Here is a 15,336-nt window from a genome sequence, read left to right as displayed (position 1 = left end):
TTGTTTTGGGGTGTAAATGTTTATGATGATTATTATTATCTTTTTCTTCTGTTTATTAATAAGTGATTTGGTCCAATTGTAACTATTTTAATTGTATTTACAAATTATTGTTTTATTTGTATTATTATATATTTCTTTTTTTCTTTTTAATTCAAGCACAATTAATTTGTATCAGCTTTTTATATTCGTTATATTCTTATTTTAATTTTTTTTTTATTACTTTTAATTGCCGGGTATTAGTTTTTAGAATGATTAAAATAAAGATATATTTTTCCTTCATTTTTTTTTTGAGATGTTTTAAACGACTAAAGAATGTATACGAAAAGTGTCTAAAAATTTCAGTGTTTTGGATATTTAGATTGATAGCATTTATTAATTTACATCGATTCGTTGTTGTTTTTTTGTTTTGTTTTTAGGTGGATCGAAATTTTTATGAGAATACCGAGCGTTTTGGAGTTTGTACACGCTTTTAAACTTTTAATATTATTCATCGATTGATTCTTATTTCCGTGTATCAAACGTAAAACTTGTAGTTATTTAATAATATTTATTTGTTTTGCTTGTTAAAGTAATCGTAATATTAAGTTAAAAAAGGTAATAAATAATAATACAGAAATTATCCAATATCAAGAAGTTTATTCCAAAAAGCATCTAATCTAGTTGTGCCTTGTTTTTCCCCTCACAACAAGAAAACAAATTTTGTTTCATAAAGTAGCGCAATGTTCGCAGTTGTTCATAGTTTTAAAATTGCCGCCACGATTTTGACACCCATCACAATTGTTTTATTGCGAACGATTTGCTATGTGTCATCTGTTCACATCGAAAGCAGTCTTTGTTTTCCTGTGGAAACGTACTTAAAAATAGAAGGTATTAGATTTGAACTTATCAAAAGTGCCGTGAAATAGCTTTAATAATAGTTTGTGTAGTGTGCATTAATGTTTAGCACTTATTATTTTGTAGAAAAAGATATATTGAACCTGAGATAGAGCAGGAAGCAATAAAAAAAACATTAAGGTAAACCGAATTATCGTTTGTTTTGTGTATACAAGATACATAGAAAGTGCATTTAAATAATAGATAGATTAAGTAAAACATGTTTATTTGAATGTATATTAAATACTATTTTTAGATGCCTATACTATTCAGTGTGATTTCTCGAGGAAACATTATTTTGGCAAAGTATGCAAATTGTGCTGGGAACTTTACGGAAGTAACAGAGCAAATTATAGAAAAGATTCCGAAGCAAGATGAGAAACTGACATATTCGCATGGAAATTACTTGTTTCATTATGTTTCTGAAAGTGGAATTGTTTACATGTGCATTACAGATGATGTAAGTACTTTTTTTTGTTAAGTTAATTCGTTTATCTTGATTCCTTTAAATTCATATATACATTTATAGGAATTCGAAAGATCCAGAGCATTCCTCTTTTTGAATGAAATAAAGAGGAGGTTTACATCTTCCTATGGATACTCGATTGAAAATGCTATAGCTTACGCTATGAATGCAGAATTCTCTCGAATACTTGCAAATGAGATGAAACATTATTCAGAGTCTCATGACATTGACACTATTTCGAAAGTGCATGGCGAACTGGACGAACTTAAAGACATAATGGTCAAAAACATAGGTATCAAAAATTAAATCTTTAATTCTAAACACAAGAAGTTAATTTTCATTTTTTTTTAAAGACAATGTTGCTATGAGAGGCGAGAGATTGGAATTGCTCGTCAATAAGGCAGAAAATTTAAGTAACAATGTGAGTATTGTTATTCATAAAAATGAATTATATTTTTTTCTAATATGGAATTGTTTATTTTCTTAGGCTGTGACTTTTCGGAGCAAAAGCCGAAACTTGGCACGAGCAATGTTTTGGAAGAACGTGAAAATGTACGTGGTGATTGGAACTGTGGCCATTGTCATTATATACTTGATAATCTCGATGGCTTGCGGTGGATTGGCATGGCAAAGTTGCGTAGCCAAGTAAACACTACATCAATACTATAAGAACTAATCAAAAAAAATAATCAATAATTAGATTGTGATATAATTTATATTTACGAGGTACGCTTGCTATTCATTATTATTAGGCTTCATTCTGAAGAATATACGTTTAAGATGACAAATATTGATTTTAATAAATTATACACATTTTTTTTTATAAATCAAATGAAGTTTCAAATCCGTGAAGTAATCGTAGAGGCGTATTTCTAGCATTAGCTAATGCATTATTTTATCTCTTGATTTTTTTTTACAATTAATTAACCTGTACATATTAGCTAAGTTGTATATAATAATTAATACATAAATAATATTTTTTAAATTAGTTATCCCTTAAAATAATTATTTAAAATACTATTTTATAATCTATGTATGTTTATGAATTATTCAATAAATTTATATTATTTCAATAAGAAATCTCTACTATTTATGGACATAAAGGCTTCGAATCAACGTTGAATATCTAGTCTATATTTAAATAGAATCATTCAAGGTTATTCGGTCGATATGTACATGTAGCTTATTAAAGTATGAATAAACAACACTGAATATGATTCACGTCTTTACAAGGGAAAAAAATACGCAAAATTGAACAACAAATATAATGTCTATTTAATATAAAATTACTTTTTTTTATTCTGTTAATTTATATAAGCTCGATCCAAAAATACACATTTTTAATTAGGTTTAAGCAAAGAAAATTTGCAAATATTAAAAGAAACATGTTAGCTGAAAAATCATATGATGAAGTGTTGAATTAAAGTAAATATTGTTGTTGACAAGTATGTTTAATTTATGGAATGCACGTAGTTTATGATTTAAATTGTTTAAGTACATTAGGTGTGTATTGACTTTATTTATACCATCATAAAAATAAATTAATAGTAAATTCAAAATAAACATTTTGAATTTATTATTATTATTATACACTATAAAATAAACTTATTATTAAAATTATTATTTTTTTTAATAATAATATATTTATATTAAAAATAATGGTTATAAATTGATCTTTAAATATATGGTAACTGAGTTAAAAACCATTTCGTATATATACATACAAGTTTTTTTCTAAAATTTTCAGTCATTTTTAGTTTAATTCAATTCAACATATCTACGATTTTCTGTTCTGCCAATGAAATAATAACTTTAGTAATACTTGTCTTGGCGCAATTTAAACATTCCTATTGTTGAAACATGCGCGAACAAAGTGCTTTTTCCGTCTCCAGGTAACATTGTTTCAACTTTTTGGCTAACAGCATGTCCTTTTGTATAAGAGGATCGTCCGGATGGTACTGTTTGGCCTTTTCAAAATCCTCTATGGATTTATCGTAATCTCTCAATTTCAATGCAGCTTGTCCTCTACGATAATATGCCTTTCCATAATCTGGATCTATTTCGATGACCTGAAAATGAATAGAAATTGTAGAGATGATTCCAATGAATTCGTAAATCAATTTCAAGAACCTGCGAACACAAATCAAATGCATCTTTGTATTTCATCTTTTTCAATCGAACTGAAGCTAAATTGAAGAGCGTTTGAGACTTCAATTTCGTTTGTACTTTGGTATCGTGCTTCAGCTTTTTCTTATTCGTCCATTCGATGTATCGTAATACTTTTTTGTACTTTCTGTCGGAATCGACGTAATTGCTCTTCTTGTAATAAAGATTCCCTGAATTCTTTATATCGGTTACCACGATGTCCATGTCGTGGTCATTGATGTCATCCATGTCATCGGGATACGGTGGGTATACATCCAGAGTTCCGTCGTTCTCGTTTATTTGATAATCTTCTCCAGGCTTAATCTCTCCGCAATCTTCAATAATGCAAGGCTTTATCCCAATAATGAAATGATTAATAATAATTACATACATGTGTATTTGATCAACTTACGACTAATGGCACGTCTCCATCCCTGGGCAACTCTGCTATTTCTAAAACTATATTAAATCCTTTCTTGACGTAGCCAAATGCTACGTTACTGTTATCCAAATGAGTGCAAGGTGCCAATGTTATGTAGAATTGAGTCGCGTTTGAATTCTTCCCTTTATTTGCCATCCCCACAGTACCCACTTTATCGTGCTGAACAAATAAATGCAATGTTTTATTTTCCAAGTCCATAAATTTGCACACAATTAGTTTACCTTTATTACAAAATTTTCATCGTCAAAGGGACCTCCGTAAATACTATCATCAATAAGTGTTCCATCCCTCGAAATATCCCCACTTTGGACCAAGAACTGTGGAATTACTGAAGAACGTAAAGAAATTAGTCACAAGAAATTCAGTTACGATTAAAATTTATTAAAACCACATCCATATAAATATTATTGAAACACTAACATGCAACGCCCATTATTAATTAATACACTTAAGTTTTCTCATCATCACCCTTCCCCTCGTCTTTGCTATTATGAACCTTTTTAGCGGATTTGCAATCAACATCTGAACTAGGAGGTTTCTTGAAGCATCTGGCCCACGAATTTAGCCATTTATATCGGAAGGTCGTTACTTGCTTCTGCTTTACTTTATTATCCTGATCAGAATTTCCGTCACCATCACCGTCTTTGCTGCATTCGAATTTTTCCGAAGAACCAACTAACGTGCTGTGCGATTTATGATCTGACATTTGAGAATGTGTTTTATCCATTGAGGACGTTCCAGTAGCAGGCTGACATTGACGCTTTTTCTGCTTATGTTTGCCACCACTAACAGATGTACTGCTATGCCGAATAGTCGAATTAGAATCGTCGAAATCCACTTTACCATCCTGCCCTGCTTCGTTGCACTCGCAGGTGTCCTCTTCGGAAACTGGAAAATCGCAATTACTCAGTGTCTCCTTCATGCAATCCTCCACGCATGTGTTGTTATTGTATTGTGTATTGTATGGGCATGGTTGTTGATTATTTTCTTGTGATTTATATTCGTCAATTTGTTGTTGTTGTTGTTCATCATCCGATGGTTTGCTCTTTGAAATATCAGATTTTTGAGAATTTCTAGATGTTGTCGGCGATGGTGTTGGAGAAATCGCAGTGTCGCGTTGTTTGCTTTCGTTTTGGTTGCACTTGCAACACGGCGATCTTGTTTCCTCCGGTTCAGAATCGTAGTTCCTGTAGTCACGTTCAGTTTGGGTTCCATAGTTATTGATGTCTCGAGAATGGTGCTTGGTTGGCGAAGAACATGGTGTTGCAGTCGGCGATTTTCTTTTCCTCGTTTCTGGAAAATCTCCGTTTAGAGAATCTCTAAAAGTTCCACGAGGTAACAGGTATTTTGAACGGTCGAATGATGGACATTTCTCATTGCACGAATCATAATATTCAGTGTCGGTGTTGAATGGATTGTGGTTCTTGTAAATGGTCAATGTGTTTGTTGCTGAATGAGTAGCACAACAGTCCTCATAGGTATCAGTTACCGTTACCTGTTGCGAGACATATGGACACATTACTGGGAATCGTTGAATTATGCAATAACTACCTGATGTGGAGCCATTGGATCCATTCGTATCTTTCACTGGGACATCATCGCAACCGCATTTCGACAGATCCTCTTTATCGCAACAACATTTCGGCGGCGGGCATCGTCTTGGTGATTTGCTTCTGCAGCAGGGCGGACCCATCGGTGGGCAACACTTTGGCTTGCAACAGCACGATTTCTTTGATTTCTTCGGTGGTTTGCAGCAGCAAGGCGGTGGTCTGCAGGGTGCACAGCAGGGTGTACAGCAAGGTGGACAGCAAGGCGGACAACACCGTGGCACGCAGGGATTGCATTTTGGTGCACATGGGTTGCATCGTGGTGGGTTGCACGGTGAGCAGAGTTCGCAAGGTGGACAAGGATCACAACGTGGCAATGGTGGACAGTTTATCCATCGTACCATTTCCTGGCATTTCTGTTCAACCTTTGAGGGTGTATCCAAGAACTCAACCTGCCATCCGACTGGCGTGGGGCACGGACAATCTGGAGACTCTGTTACCCATGCCAGACCGAATCGGCCCTTCACTTTCGGACTCGTATCGCAAATGAAACACCCATTGCAATCTATCATCAAATCGTCCGCTGGGCAGCAACAAGACATGTTTATTTCGATTCACGAAACGATACCTTTTGGTGATGCCTATGTGTTCTTAGCACAAGAATTTTTTCATTTTTAGTTTAGTAAATGACAGAATGTAGTAAATATTTGTTTTCCATGGCTTCCCAGAAGTTGATTCATAACATCCAACAACAACAACAACAACAATTATAATTGCCATGGATAATTTAAAATATATTGGGTGAAGTAAAAAGTTTTGAGAATTTTTCTCTTTATTCAGACGATGAAATTAACAAAGTTAGAATTTTCGTATTTAGATCAAATATGCGCAGTTTTATTCGATAACTTTTATCCATTTTGAAGGCAATTTCATAATTTTCGTCTCTATTGGTAATAAAATTAAGGCCAGTTTTTTTTATCATCAAGATAATTTATTTCGTTACGTTTCAGCAAAGAATCGCAGGCATCAATTCGCTCCAAAAGGTTTTTTTGCGTCAATTCGTGTAGCATCTATACATCGAGCTTCTTCTTGAAACCAGCCTTATGCAAATGGTTCCAAACGGTTTTCTGGCTAATCTTCAATTCATGGGCAATGGAATAAATACTCGCATGGACCGGCATTCGACGATTTCCATGATTTTATCAACATTTTCGACAATTGGCCTATCAGACGCTATGTCGTCTTTAAGTCGCAGTATAAAATGACAAGATGCAACGTATACATCTTGAGATATGGCTCAGAACATTTTACTTCACCCAATATAAAGATTATATAAAAATAAATAAAACAATTACCATGATGAAAGTGGCATCCCTTGTAATGCAATTTTTTTCCACTTTTTCCTATGCCTTTCTCCCCTGTACAAAGTGCGCGAAAGTTTTCCACAGTTTTTGGAGCTATATTATTCTTCAATTCGATTATGATGCGACCCGCTGAAAATAAAAGAACGTATCGTTATTTAAGCTTGCAAATATTGGAACATTGCATATTTAAATACATATATATAGCAGCTGTAAATAAACATAGATTGTTTTGACGTTGGCGTTCAATCAGCATACAATAGAAATGTACCAGATTCATTAATATTGCATTAATCTGAATACAAATTCAGAATATTTACGCAATAAAATACAGCCCTCGTAATGTAAAAAGTAAATGGGATAAATTGATATTAAACAATATATCGTGTTCATAAAATTCAATAAATAAAATACGAAGAACTAATTCAGTTCTAAGCTACAATCAGATTAAAACGTGCAAAATATGTTATTTCTAGTATGAATGAAAATAAAAACAAGATAACATTTCAAATAAACGATAAGAGTTGTTGCAAGATGATTAAGAAAAACACACATTTCTACAAATATTTGCAACAAAATAATATTGGCAATGTTTCTGAAGCTGATGATACTTGCAATTATTTGATGATTTGGTTAACCTTAAAGAAAAAAAATATAAATGATAATAACATACAGAGAGGAAAAAAACGGTTTTATACTGAGTTAAAGCAATGTGATACAAATATAACAATATAGATAACAATATGTTAAAAAAAGAATAAATTGTTACTAATTATTATTATTGTTATGTCGTGTCAATTATTATATTAAAAATATAACATCTCTAATTTATTATACTAGAAAACAAACATTCTTTTTTAATTTTGTTGTAATTATGTTTACCTTTTTCTCTATCAATACGTATATCCAGGTAGACATAAACATTTTCGATGGGAACATCTTCGGATTTTGCGAAGTCGTCTGCGGTCTTTGCCACTTGTTCCACCATATTTTATGCGTACTCTAAATAGTCTAAGGACGCACTGCATCGAATGCACTTGTCGCATACATTTTATCAATTATCGTACCTACTTTTTTTTTTCCCTCTTAGCATAAATCGTCTTGTTCAATTACATTAAAATAGCGCTTTTGACAGAATTGGCGAGATTAGTCGAACGGTCGAATCGGTTGATTCGAATAAGATTTATTTTGGAACGATTTTCATTTTTGTAAACAACAGTCTTTAATTAATGTGCTATTTATAGATGGAATAAATAAAGATATGTTTTCGATTTATTCTATATAAAGATGTGTTTTTTTTTGTATATAAAGAACATCAATACATTTGTAGACAACCCACATTGCATTGAGTTAAGCCAAGATACAAATATGTATATTGTTTTTATCTAATGCTTGTGATTATATAACATATAATAAAATTGAAGAAGCCTTCTTGTTAACCATTAATTGAGTTCAAACAGGTGTCATTACTCTAATAATCGTTTACATTTAAAAGAGTTCATCTAGAATCTTTTTGAAATCCATGAAAATACATTTTAAATCTTCTTAGAAATAATTCTATAATTTGTTTACAGATTACTTAAGAATGCAGAATATTATACAGTTTCAGGAAAAGGATTTATTGATAATAAAATATATATATTGAAACAACTAATAATATCATAAAAATACAGAATATAACAAATAAATAATGTCTTCTTTTTGTAGTCTACAGTGAAATACATGTAATAAAAGATGACAAATTATTGATACTCAATGAAAATGAATATTTACAATTAAAAAAATATTAAATTTGGATAGTTATGAAGTGGAATACAATACAATAGACCAAATGTAAAAGGAGGAAATTATTATGAGAAAATGTTACATTCAAAGCCAAGTAATATTGGTTTTGAATGTGTTCACATAAATTGTAATTGGTTGAAAAAGAAAAACAACAATGAAAATAGGTTGATATTTCAATCTAATATATGTATAATTTTAAAATATAGTAAATATATTGTATAACGGAACAATTGATACATAAAAATTATTTAATACATAAAAAAAATCGAGCATCGAAACGCTTAAGAAATTGGTGTTAAAAAAATAAAATTATCTTTAAAATGAACTAAATTAAGTAAATCTAGTATATAAATAAATAACAAGTGTAATGAACACAGTTTTCATTTTTTTTTATATCACGTTTCGGTATGATAATAACACATAACTTAGTGTACTAATATGTACAAAGAGTTGATTGGAATGGTGGACTAGAAATTCATCAGTGGTGCAATTCATACTAACTTTAAACTAAGTAGTGATTATATTAGTTTCACTATAAGTAGACCAATTGCTGAACCTAGACCCAATCCGACTCCCATAAAAACTGTCATCATGGATGACGCTGTCTCCTTTTCGTGTTGATCGACGATCCTAAAAAATATATAGTTAATACATATTGATAAAATTATGGTAAACAACTCTCAATACCTCGGGGCACAAATAACCGACAGATTCGCCAAGTAACCGTTGCTTATAGAAAACAGTGTAATGACTGTGATATAATAATAATCTTTGTTAAGCAGCACGGGTAAATTTGAATGCCTGGGTTGAGCATTGCAGAATAGAAGCAACGGAATGAAGACAATTCGCATTAAATTGATTACTATTATCCATTTTCCTTTCTTTGGCTAAAAGTAACATAAAATGAATTGTTATAATACACTAAAAGTTTAGTTTACTAACCTTCTGGAAGTAACCGGCTAAAAGCCTTCCAGTGTAATCGCCGGTGCTAAATAATAGATACGAAACGACAGGAACAAAGTAAGTGTCTGAAAAGGCGAATGTTTAGCTTTTCTCTTAATTCGATCGAATGGTTAATTAGCACTTACTGGTCCAAGCACTTCCGCTACTTTTGTCTTCTGATTCTATTAGCACCGAAACTCCCGGATAAATGGATAACGTGATTGTGAACACTAAGAATACGCTAACTCCGTAGGTCCATATCTTTCTTAATATCGTACTGTAGTTCACTATCCTCGGGCGCGATAGTTCAGTTTGGAACTCGTTCACCGTAATTCCAGTCTTCTCGGAGATGTGGTATTTGAAGAAAACTGTTCTGGAGAGTACCACGTAACTGACGAGTGAAACGAGGATCATCAAGTTGCCGATCATAAAGTATACGAAGGCGCTGAACTGCGAGGATATTCCAATAGCTAAAGAAACGATCTGCGCGATGGCAGCAAAAATTCCACCTAAAGCTTGTCCACCGACAGTTGCAGTGATGTATTTCGGAGAGAACTTTCCGATTATTCCGAAAATGCTACCCGATAAAATTGCGCTAAAAGCTGTTTCCATAAATTAGCATTACAATAACGTGTGAAACCAACAAACAAATAACTTACCGTTCAGTAACACTACTGAACAAAGTGTTAGCAAGAAAAACGTTTGTTGCCCTGTAATAAAAAAAAAACAGATTATATTGCAAACATCAGCAAATAGTAGTGTCATAAACTTACACTCGTCTGTGTTTACTTTTACAAATACAGTGGTTATGATAAATAAAATGAGCATACAGCTCAGAGATCCTAAAATTCGAAACTGCAAAGATATCCTGAAAAAATATATATAAATATACATTTTTCTTTTATCCATCGCAACCTTACCTTTGGCTAAGTATAGTTGTCAATAGTAGAAAAGCAATGTTTGGAGTTGAAGAAGCTACACTTAAGTACGAAGGAAATTCAGCTTGCATCGGAGTTCTTTTGCCATCATTTTTCATCAGATTTGTGAAATTGTTGTTAACATCACGGAATTTATACATCCAATACTAAAAAAAAAAGATTATGTTTAAACTTATTTGATTATTTATTATTAAATTTAATGATACCTTGTTGTTGTGGAATTGAATTAAAAATCAATATTGGACTAAAAACTGGGTCATAGGTAATACAGGTAGGAATTGAAGTTTTTTCAAAAGCAATAATTATTTTGTAAATAGTTTCTTTTTAACGTAGAACGATTGTAAACAAAGAGATTGTTTATCTAATATTTTTTTAACAAAAAGTGTACTTACATCATCTGCTGTGATGAAGAAATTCCATGGCATCAATGTAGTCATACCCAGTAAATAGAAAATTATATAAGCCAAGTTAAATTTATCATTAGGCTCGGGTTGCTTGAACAGGGGTTTGTTGTCTCTAACTACCACATTTTCCTGGTAGCTTTGTGTCCTCAAGTCTACATTCTCCTCCTCCGAGTCAGATTCTTGCAGCAACGGTCTAGTGTTTATCGAGTATTCCATGATTGAGAAATGTTTAGTTTTCCCCAAAGGGGGAAAAACACGTCCAAGTGCAATTCGTCAGATATCGAAAAACCCCTCAACTGGGCATGTTGATGCGAACCCCAATCCCTCCAACTGACAGATGCACGAAAATATATACAAAGCTACAGCTGACTTTTTTTTAGGAGTCACGTGACTGAAGAGCGGGACATTTAAATGTGTCGTTAGCCACGGATTTGATTTATTAGAAAATAAATTTGTTAAACCGATGATATTAAAATAAGGAAGTAATGAACGGTTCCTTGTATTGCACACACACAGTGTTAAAGGTTAATCCCATTGAACTTTATCATCGGCAAGCACTGAGGCGTGCTTTATACTCAATTTGTTATCAGTAGACATGACTTTTTGTCCGATATAACACTGACGCATAACAAACAATGTTTATTCACACAATTTACTAATGCAGTACAACGCATATACTTTAAGCATTAGAATATGTTATATAAAAATGGTACTTCTAATGCTATTTGCTGTAGACATATAAAATATGTCTACTATTTGCTGCTCATCTCTATTGTACTACTATTAATGTTGTTTAATACAATCAAATGTATTGTTAAAGTGAATTAACGCTTGCATATACGGGTTACATAATTCGGTTCATTGGTCAATGGCCTTATGCCATTAAATAGATTAAAGTTTGTATGACAATAATACTAAGCTTAGAAATAGATGAGTTTAATTAAAACCGTATCCTGTTAAAATTATCTATTGCAGCAATTTAATTTTGTGTACAATTTATTTTCGGCCAAATGAATATTGTATAATTATTGATTATATATTTTTGTATATACTAAGGATTAGTGATTTATCCAATCATTCGTTTGGCTTGATAAATAATCAACTTCAGATTGAAATTTGAAAATATTTATACTATTTGTATCATTATGTAATTAAACTATTATTATATTTTTTTTTGATAGATTTCCTTTTTGATGCTTTGAGAATGTTTGTCAATAATCTATGTTGGAATGAAGAAATTTAAGTGAAACTGCCCTTAACCTTAACCCCGGAAATGCGCAAAACTCGTTGCGGAGGAAATCCTTTGGAGGAAGGGAATCGCGTGTCGTCGATGCGGCGCAACCGCCCCAGAGTGGCGCGTCAATCGATCAGCCCTTTTCCGTAGCGTACAAACAGACATAAGCTGCTGGCGTTCCTTGAAGCGATTACACACTCGCCCTTCTTCGATTTTCGCGTGCGCAATTTACCAACGTTTTTGGCGGCGGAGGCAGTCTCAACATCGGAGGGAAAACGTTAAAATTGCTCCAACGAGGAATAGGTTTTCCGGTGTGCTGCAAGAGCCGGCAGCAGGACGCTTTGCAAAGTGTACCCGAGTCCGGGCTCGGCCCGCAGCGTCTGGGCCTTGCCGCAGACGTCCTGCAGCATGGTGGCCGACACCGACCATCCTGCTGCCTCCGTCACCAGAGACTCGAACCTCACAGAAGCTGACATTACCGACCAGACACAGAAAAGTATCTTTGATGTTGTCAAAACGGGGTAAATAACTTTCATCAATACCATCAATACCATGAACACCATTAATCATGCAACTAATTATATACATATATTTTCAAAGTTCAACAACACCAACTTATTTATTTGAACGCCATTACTGTAATCTCTTCACATCATGCTTCTAATCATTACCTTTCTTCCCCTTATCTTTAGTGCCCTTTCCTACGTACAAGAAAATAAACAATACATTTGAATAGTTAAGTTTAAATGTTTAGTCATCAAACCTGGTTTTTGCTTTTCTTTTAACTTTCGTAAGTCTTCTCTTGTCTACAAAAAAAACAACAACAGTTAATTATCAATTGAAATACTTAATCGAGTACCTTTTTGTGAAAGTATTCTCCTTCGTGAGCAGCTTGTTTCTCTTTGAGCGGCTCCGGATTTTTACCAGAGGACGTAAATAACCTGATAAAGTTGACATTACTATAAAGGTTTATCTTCAAAAGATTGATGTATAAACTCATTTTGATCACATAAGTTTTTTTTTTTTATACTAAACAATTTTGACGTTAGAAATTGATGTGATTAATCGAAAACAGAAAAAAAAACAACAACAACAAAAAAAACTATTCGCTTTTCATGACTCACTTATCAATTGGATTTTCCCGAATTGATTTCAGGGAGGTATCGGACATTGAAGATCTCGTCGAAAAAGTCGGTACCCAGGTGTTGCGCGCGCGAGATGAATGGGGCTATACTCCTGCCCATTGGGCTGCTCTGGATGGGAACGTGGAGATTATGAGATACCTGGTGGACAGAGGTGCACCGATTGATCTGTCCTGCCTGGGGACTCAAGGCCCGAGACCAATACACTGGGCTTGTCGAAAGGGTCACGCCGCTGTAGTTCAGGTGCTTTTGCAAGCGGGAGTTGCCGTTAATGCGGCTGATTTTAAAGGATTAACACCTTTAATGACCGCTTCGATGTTCGGCAGGACAGCCACGGCGGCTTTCCTTTTAGGTATGGGTGCTATGAACCACTTAGTTGATATAAATGGAGATACGGCGCTCCATTGGGCGGCGTACAAAGGACATGCCGATTTAATCCGTCTTCTCATGTATTCTGGTGCTAATTTGCAACAACCAGATCACTTTGGTTCGACTCCGCTGCATTTAGCGTGCCTTTCTGGAAGTGTAGCTTGCGTTAAAATACTGTGCGAGAAAGTAAGTTGGAAATTGAGCGTGTTGAGTGTTTTTTTTTTAAATATGTATGTTTTTTAGAGTAACATAGATTTGGAGCCTTTGGATAAGAATGATAAGACTCCTCTGATGCTAGCGCAAAGTCACAGACATGGAGAAATTATGCAAGTGCTGCACACGGAGAAGAAGCGACGCAGCAGCTGGTTTCCGCCGATTAATGAAGTTTGGGGTTTGATATTCGGACGAGCTGGCAATTCTAAAGCGCCTTTAATTTTTTTTATGGCTTCGGTGCTACTTTGGGGATACCCGATGTATATCATCAGGGTGAGTTTTTTAAAGCGCTTCATAAAAATTTGATCTTATTACAAAGACGATGTTTTCAGGTCGTTCCAGTTACTTGGAATATCTTGCGGGCTTCGCATTACATCTTCATTTATTGGAACATCGTAATGTGGGTCTGCTGGGTGATCGCTAATCGTAAGGATCCCGGTTACGTGCCTATGAGTTCGGAATCTTATTATAGAGCAATAAAGCAGATTCCCTATTTCGATAAGTGGAAGAAGCGTAATGCTATATTAAACAGGCTGTGTCACACCTGCAGATGTCTGAGACCGCTGAGGGCTAAGCACTGCAGGATTTGCAATAGATGCGTGTCTTATTTTGACCATCACTGTCCATTTATTTACAACTGCATCGGTCTGCGAAACAGATCGTGGTTCTTTTTGTTCGTCGTCAGCGTTGCCATTAACTGTTCGATAACCATTTACTTTGCCACCTATTGCATTGCGATCGAAGGCTTCGGCATCATGTATGTGCTTGGTTTGATTGAAGCCTTTGTATTCTCGGGACTCGGATGGATATTAACCTGCACATCTGTAAGTGACTTTACAACTATTGACTAACATATTAACATCGTTTGTCTATTTCAGGTGTTGCATGCTTGCATGAATCTTACAACCAACGAAATGTTCAATTACAAACGTTACGCTTACCTTAGGGACAAGCGCGGGAGGTACTTCAATCCGTTCTCCCGTGGCCCCATTCTAAATTTAATCGAGTTTTTCTTTTGCACGCCCGATGAGTTTGACGATGATTATTACGAATTTATATGATACAAATATTGCAGTACCGTTAAATACGCTAAAAAATGACGAAATTTATGCGATCTCTAATTTTCCATTATCTGTTATGTTTTTCTACAATTACCGATTACTCTTTAAGTCGTTGACGCGCCGTTCTGGTGTTCATTAAAAATAAGATTAATAAAATATTTTCACTCTAAAAGATATTTTTTTTTATTACTAACTAGTACCTATTATTATAATAATTAATTAATATATAATAAACACAATAAGCGCCATTACAAAGGATAAGCAATACAATTTTCTTACAATAAGACAACCATGAGCAGTTAATGTTATATAAAATATTTATTGTTAAAATATATATTGAAATATATATAAAATTTTGTATAATTTATATATATTTATATATACACATATCAAGCACGAAATTTTCAAATCTAA

At 33.7% G+C, this 15,336-nt stretch overlaps 5 protein-coding genes across 8 annotated transcripts; 2 read left to right on the top strand and 3 right to left on the bottom strand.

The window, feature by feature from the left end:
- Positions 1–770: 770 nt before the first annotated feature.
- On the top strand, positions 771–2,295 carry LOC108559406 (vesicle-associated membrane protein 7). 4 transcript variants are annotated; one of them, XM_017916674.1, is made up of 6 exons: positions 771–867; positions 961–1,014; positions 1,130–1,333; positions 1,403–1,631; positions 1,693–1,760; positions 1,827–2,295. In XM_017916674.1, exons 3-6 carry the CDS (start codon positions 1,130–1,132, stop codon positions 1,986–1,988), a joined length of 663 nt encoding a protein of 220 aa, XP_017772163.1. In that variant the 5' UTR covers positions 771–867; positions 961–1,014; the 3' UTR covers positions 1,989–2,295. The 4 variants fall into 4 exon arrangements, with proteins under 4 accessions (XP_017772163.1, XP_017772166.1, XP_017772165.1 ...); XM_017916676.1 differs by having other exon boundaries at positions 788–867; positions 927–1,014; XM_017916675.1 differs by having other exon boundaries at positions 791–867; positions 944–1,014.
- A 684-nt stretch (positions 2,296–2,979) lies between these two features.
- Positions 2,980–7,964, bottom strand: LOC108559427 (peptidyl-prolyl cis-trans isomerase D). Its single transcript, XM_017916717.1, has 6 exons — positions 7,717–7,964; positions 6,829–6,966; positions 4,148–4,254; positions 3,897–4,085; positions 3,470–3,835; positions 2,980–3,408 (listed from the first exon to the last, which is right to left on the bottom strand). Exons 1-6 carry the CDS (start codon positions 7,820–7,822, stop codon positions 3,187–3,189), a joined length of 1,128 nt encoding a protein of 375 aa, XP_017772206.1. The 5' UTR covers positions 7,823–7,964; the 3' UTR covers positions 2,980–3,186.
- LOC108559426 lies at positions 4,266–6,282 on the bottom strand. The gene has a single exon (XM_017916716.1). It carries the CDS (start codon positions 6,073–6,075, stop codon positions 4,375–4,377), a length of 1,701 nt encoding a protein of 566 aa, XP_017772205.1. The 5' UTR covers positions 6,076–6,282; the 3' UTR covers positions 4,266–4,374.
- Positions 7,965–8,964: 1,000 nt separating the features above from the next.
- LOC108559404 (equilibrative nucleoside transporter 3) lies at positions 8,965–11,517 on the bottom strand. Its single transcript, XM_017916671.1, has 8 exons — positions 10,892–11,517; positions 10,482–10,645; positions 10,335–10,429; positions 10,221–10,271; positions 9,708–10,163; positions 9,562–9,647; positions 9,307–9,506; positions 8,965–9,249 (listed from the first exon to the last, which is right to left on the bottom strand). Exons 1-8 carry the CDS (start codon positions 11,117–11,119, stop codon positions 9,138–9,140), a joined length of 1,392 nt encoding a protein of 463 aa, XP_017772160.1. The 5' UTR covers positions 11,120–11,517; the 3' UTR covers positions 8,965–9,137.
- A 639-nt stretch (positions 11,518–12,156) lies between these two features.
- LOC108559402 (probable protein S-acyltransferase 23) lies at positions 12,157–15,250 on the top strand. The gene is made up of 5 exons (XM_017916669.1): positions 12,157–12,658; positions 13,294–13,834; positions 13,892–14,134; positions 14,194–14,685; positions 14,740–15,250. Exons 1-5 carry the CDS (start codon positions 12,546–12,548, stop codon positions 14,920–14,922), a joined length of 1,572 nt encoding a protein of 523 aa, XP_017772158.1. The 5' UTR covers positions 12,157–12,545; the 3' UTR covers positions 14,923–15,250.
- The last annotated feature ends 86 nt before the right edge of the window (positions 15,251–15,336 follow it).

This window comes from Nicrophorus vespilloides, unplaced genomic scaffold (assembly GCF_001412225.1).
Source record: "Nicrophorus vespilloides isolate i.1.1-1 unplaced genomic scaffold, Nicve_v1.0, whole genome shotgun sequence".
Taxonomy (NCBI): domain Eukaryota; kingdom Metazoa; phylum Arthropoda; class Insecta; order Coleoptera; family Silphidae; genus Nicrophorus; species Nicrophorus vespilloides.
Note: the sequence above shows the minus strand (reverse complement) of the source record. Positions and strands in the feature narration are given on the sequence as shown.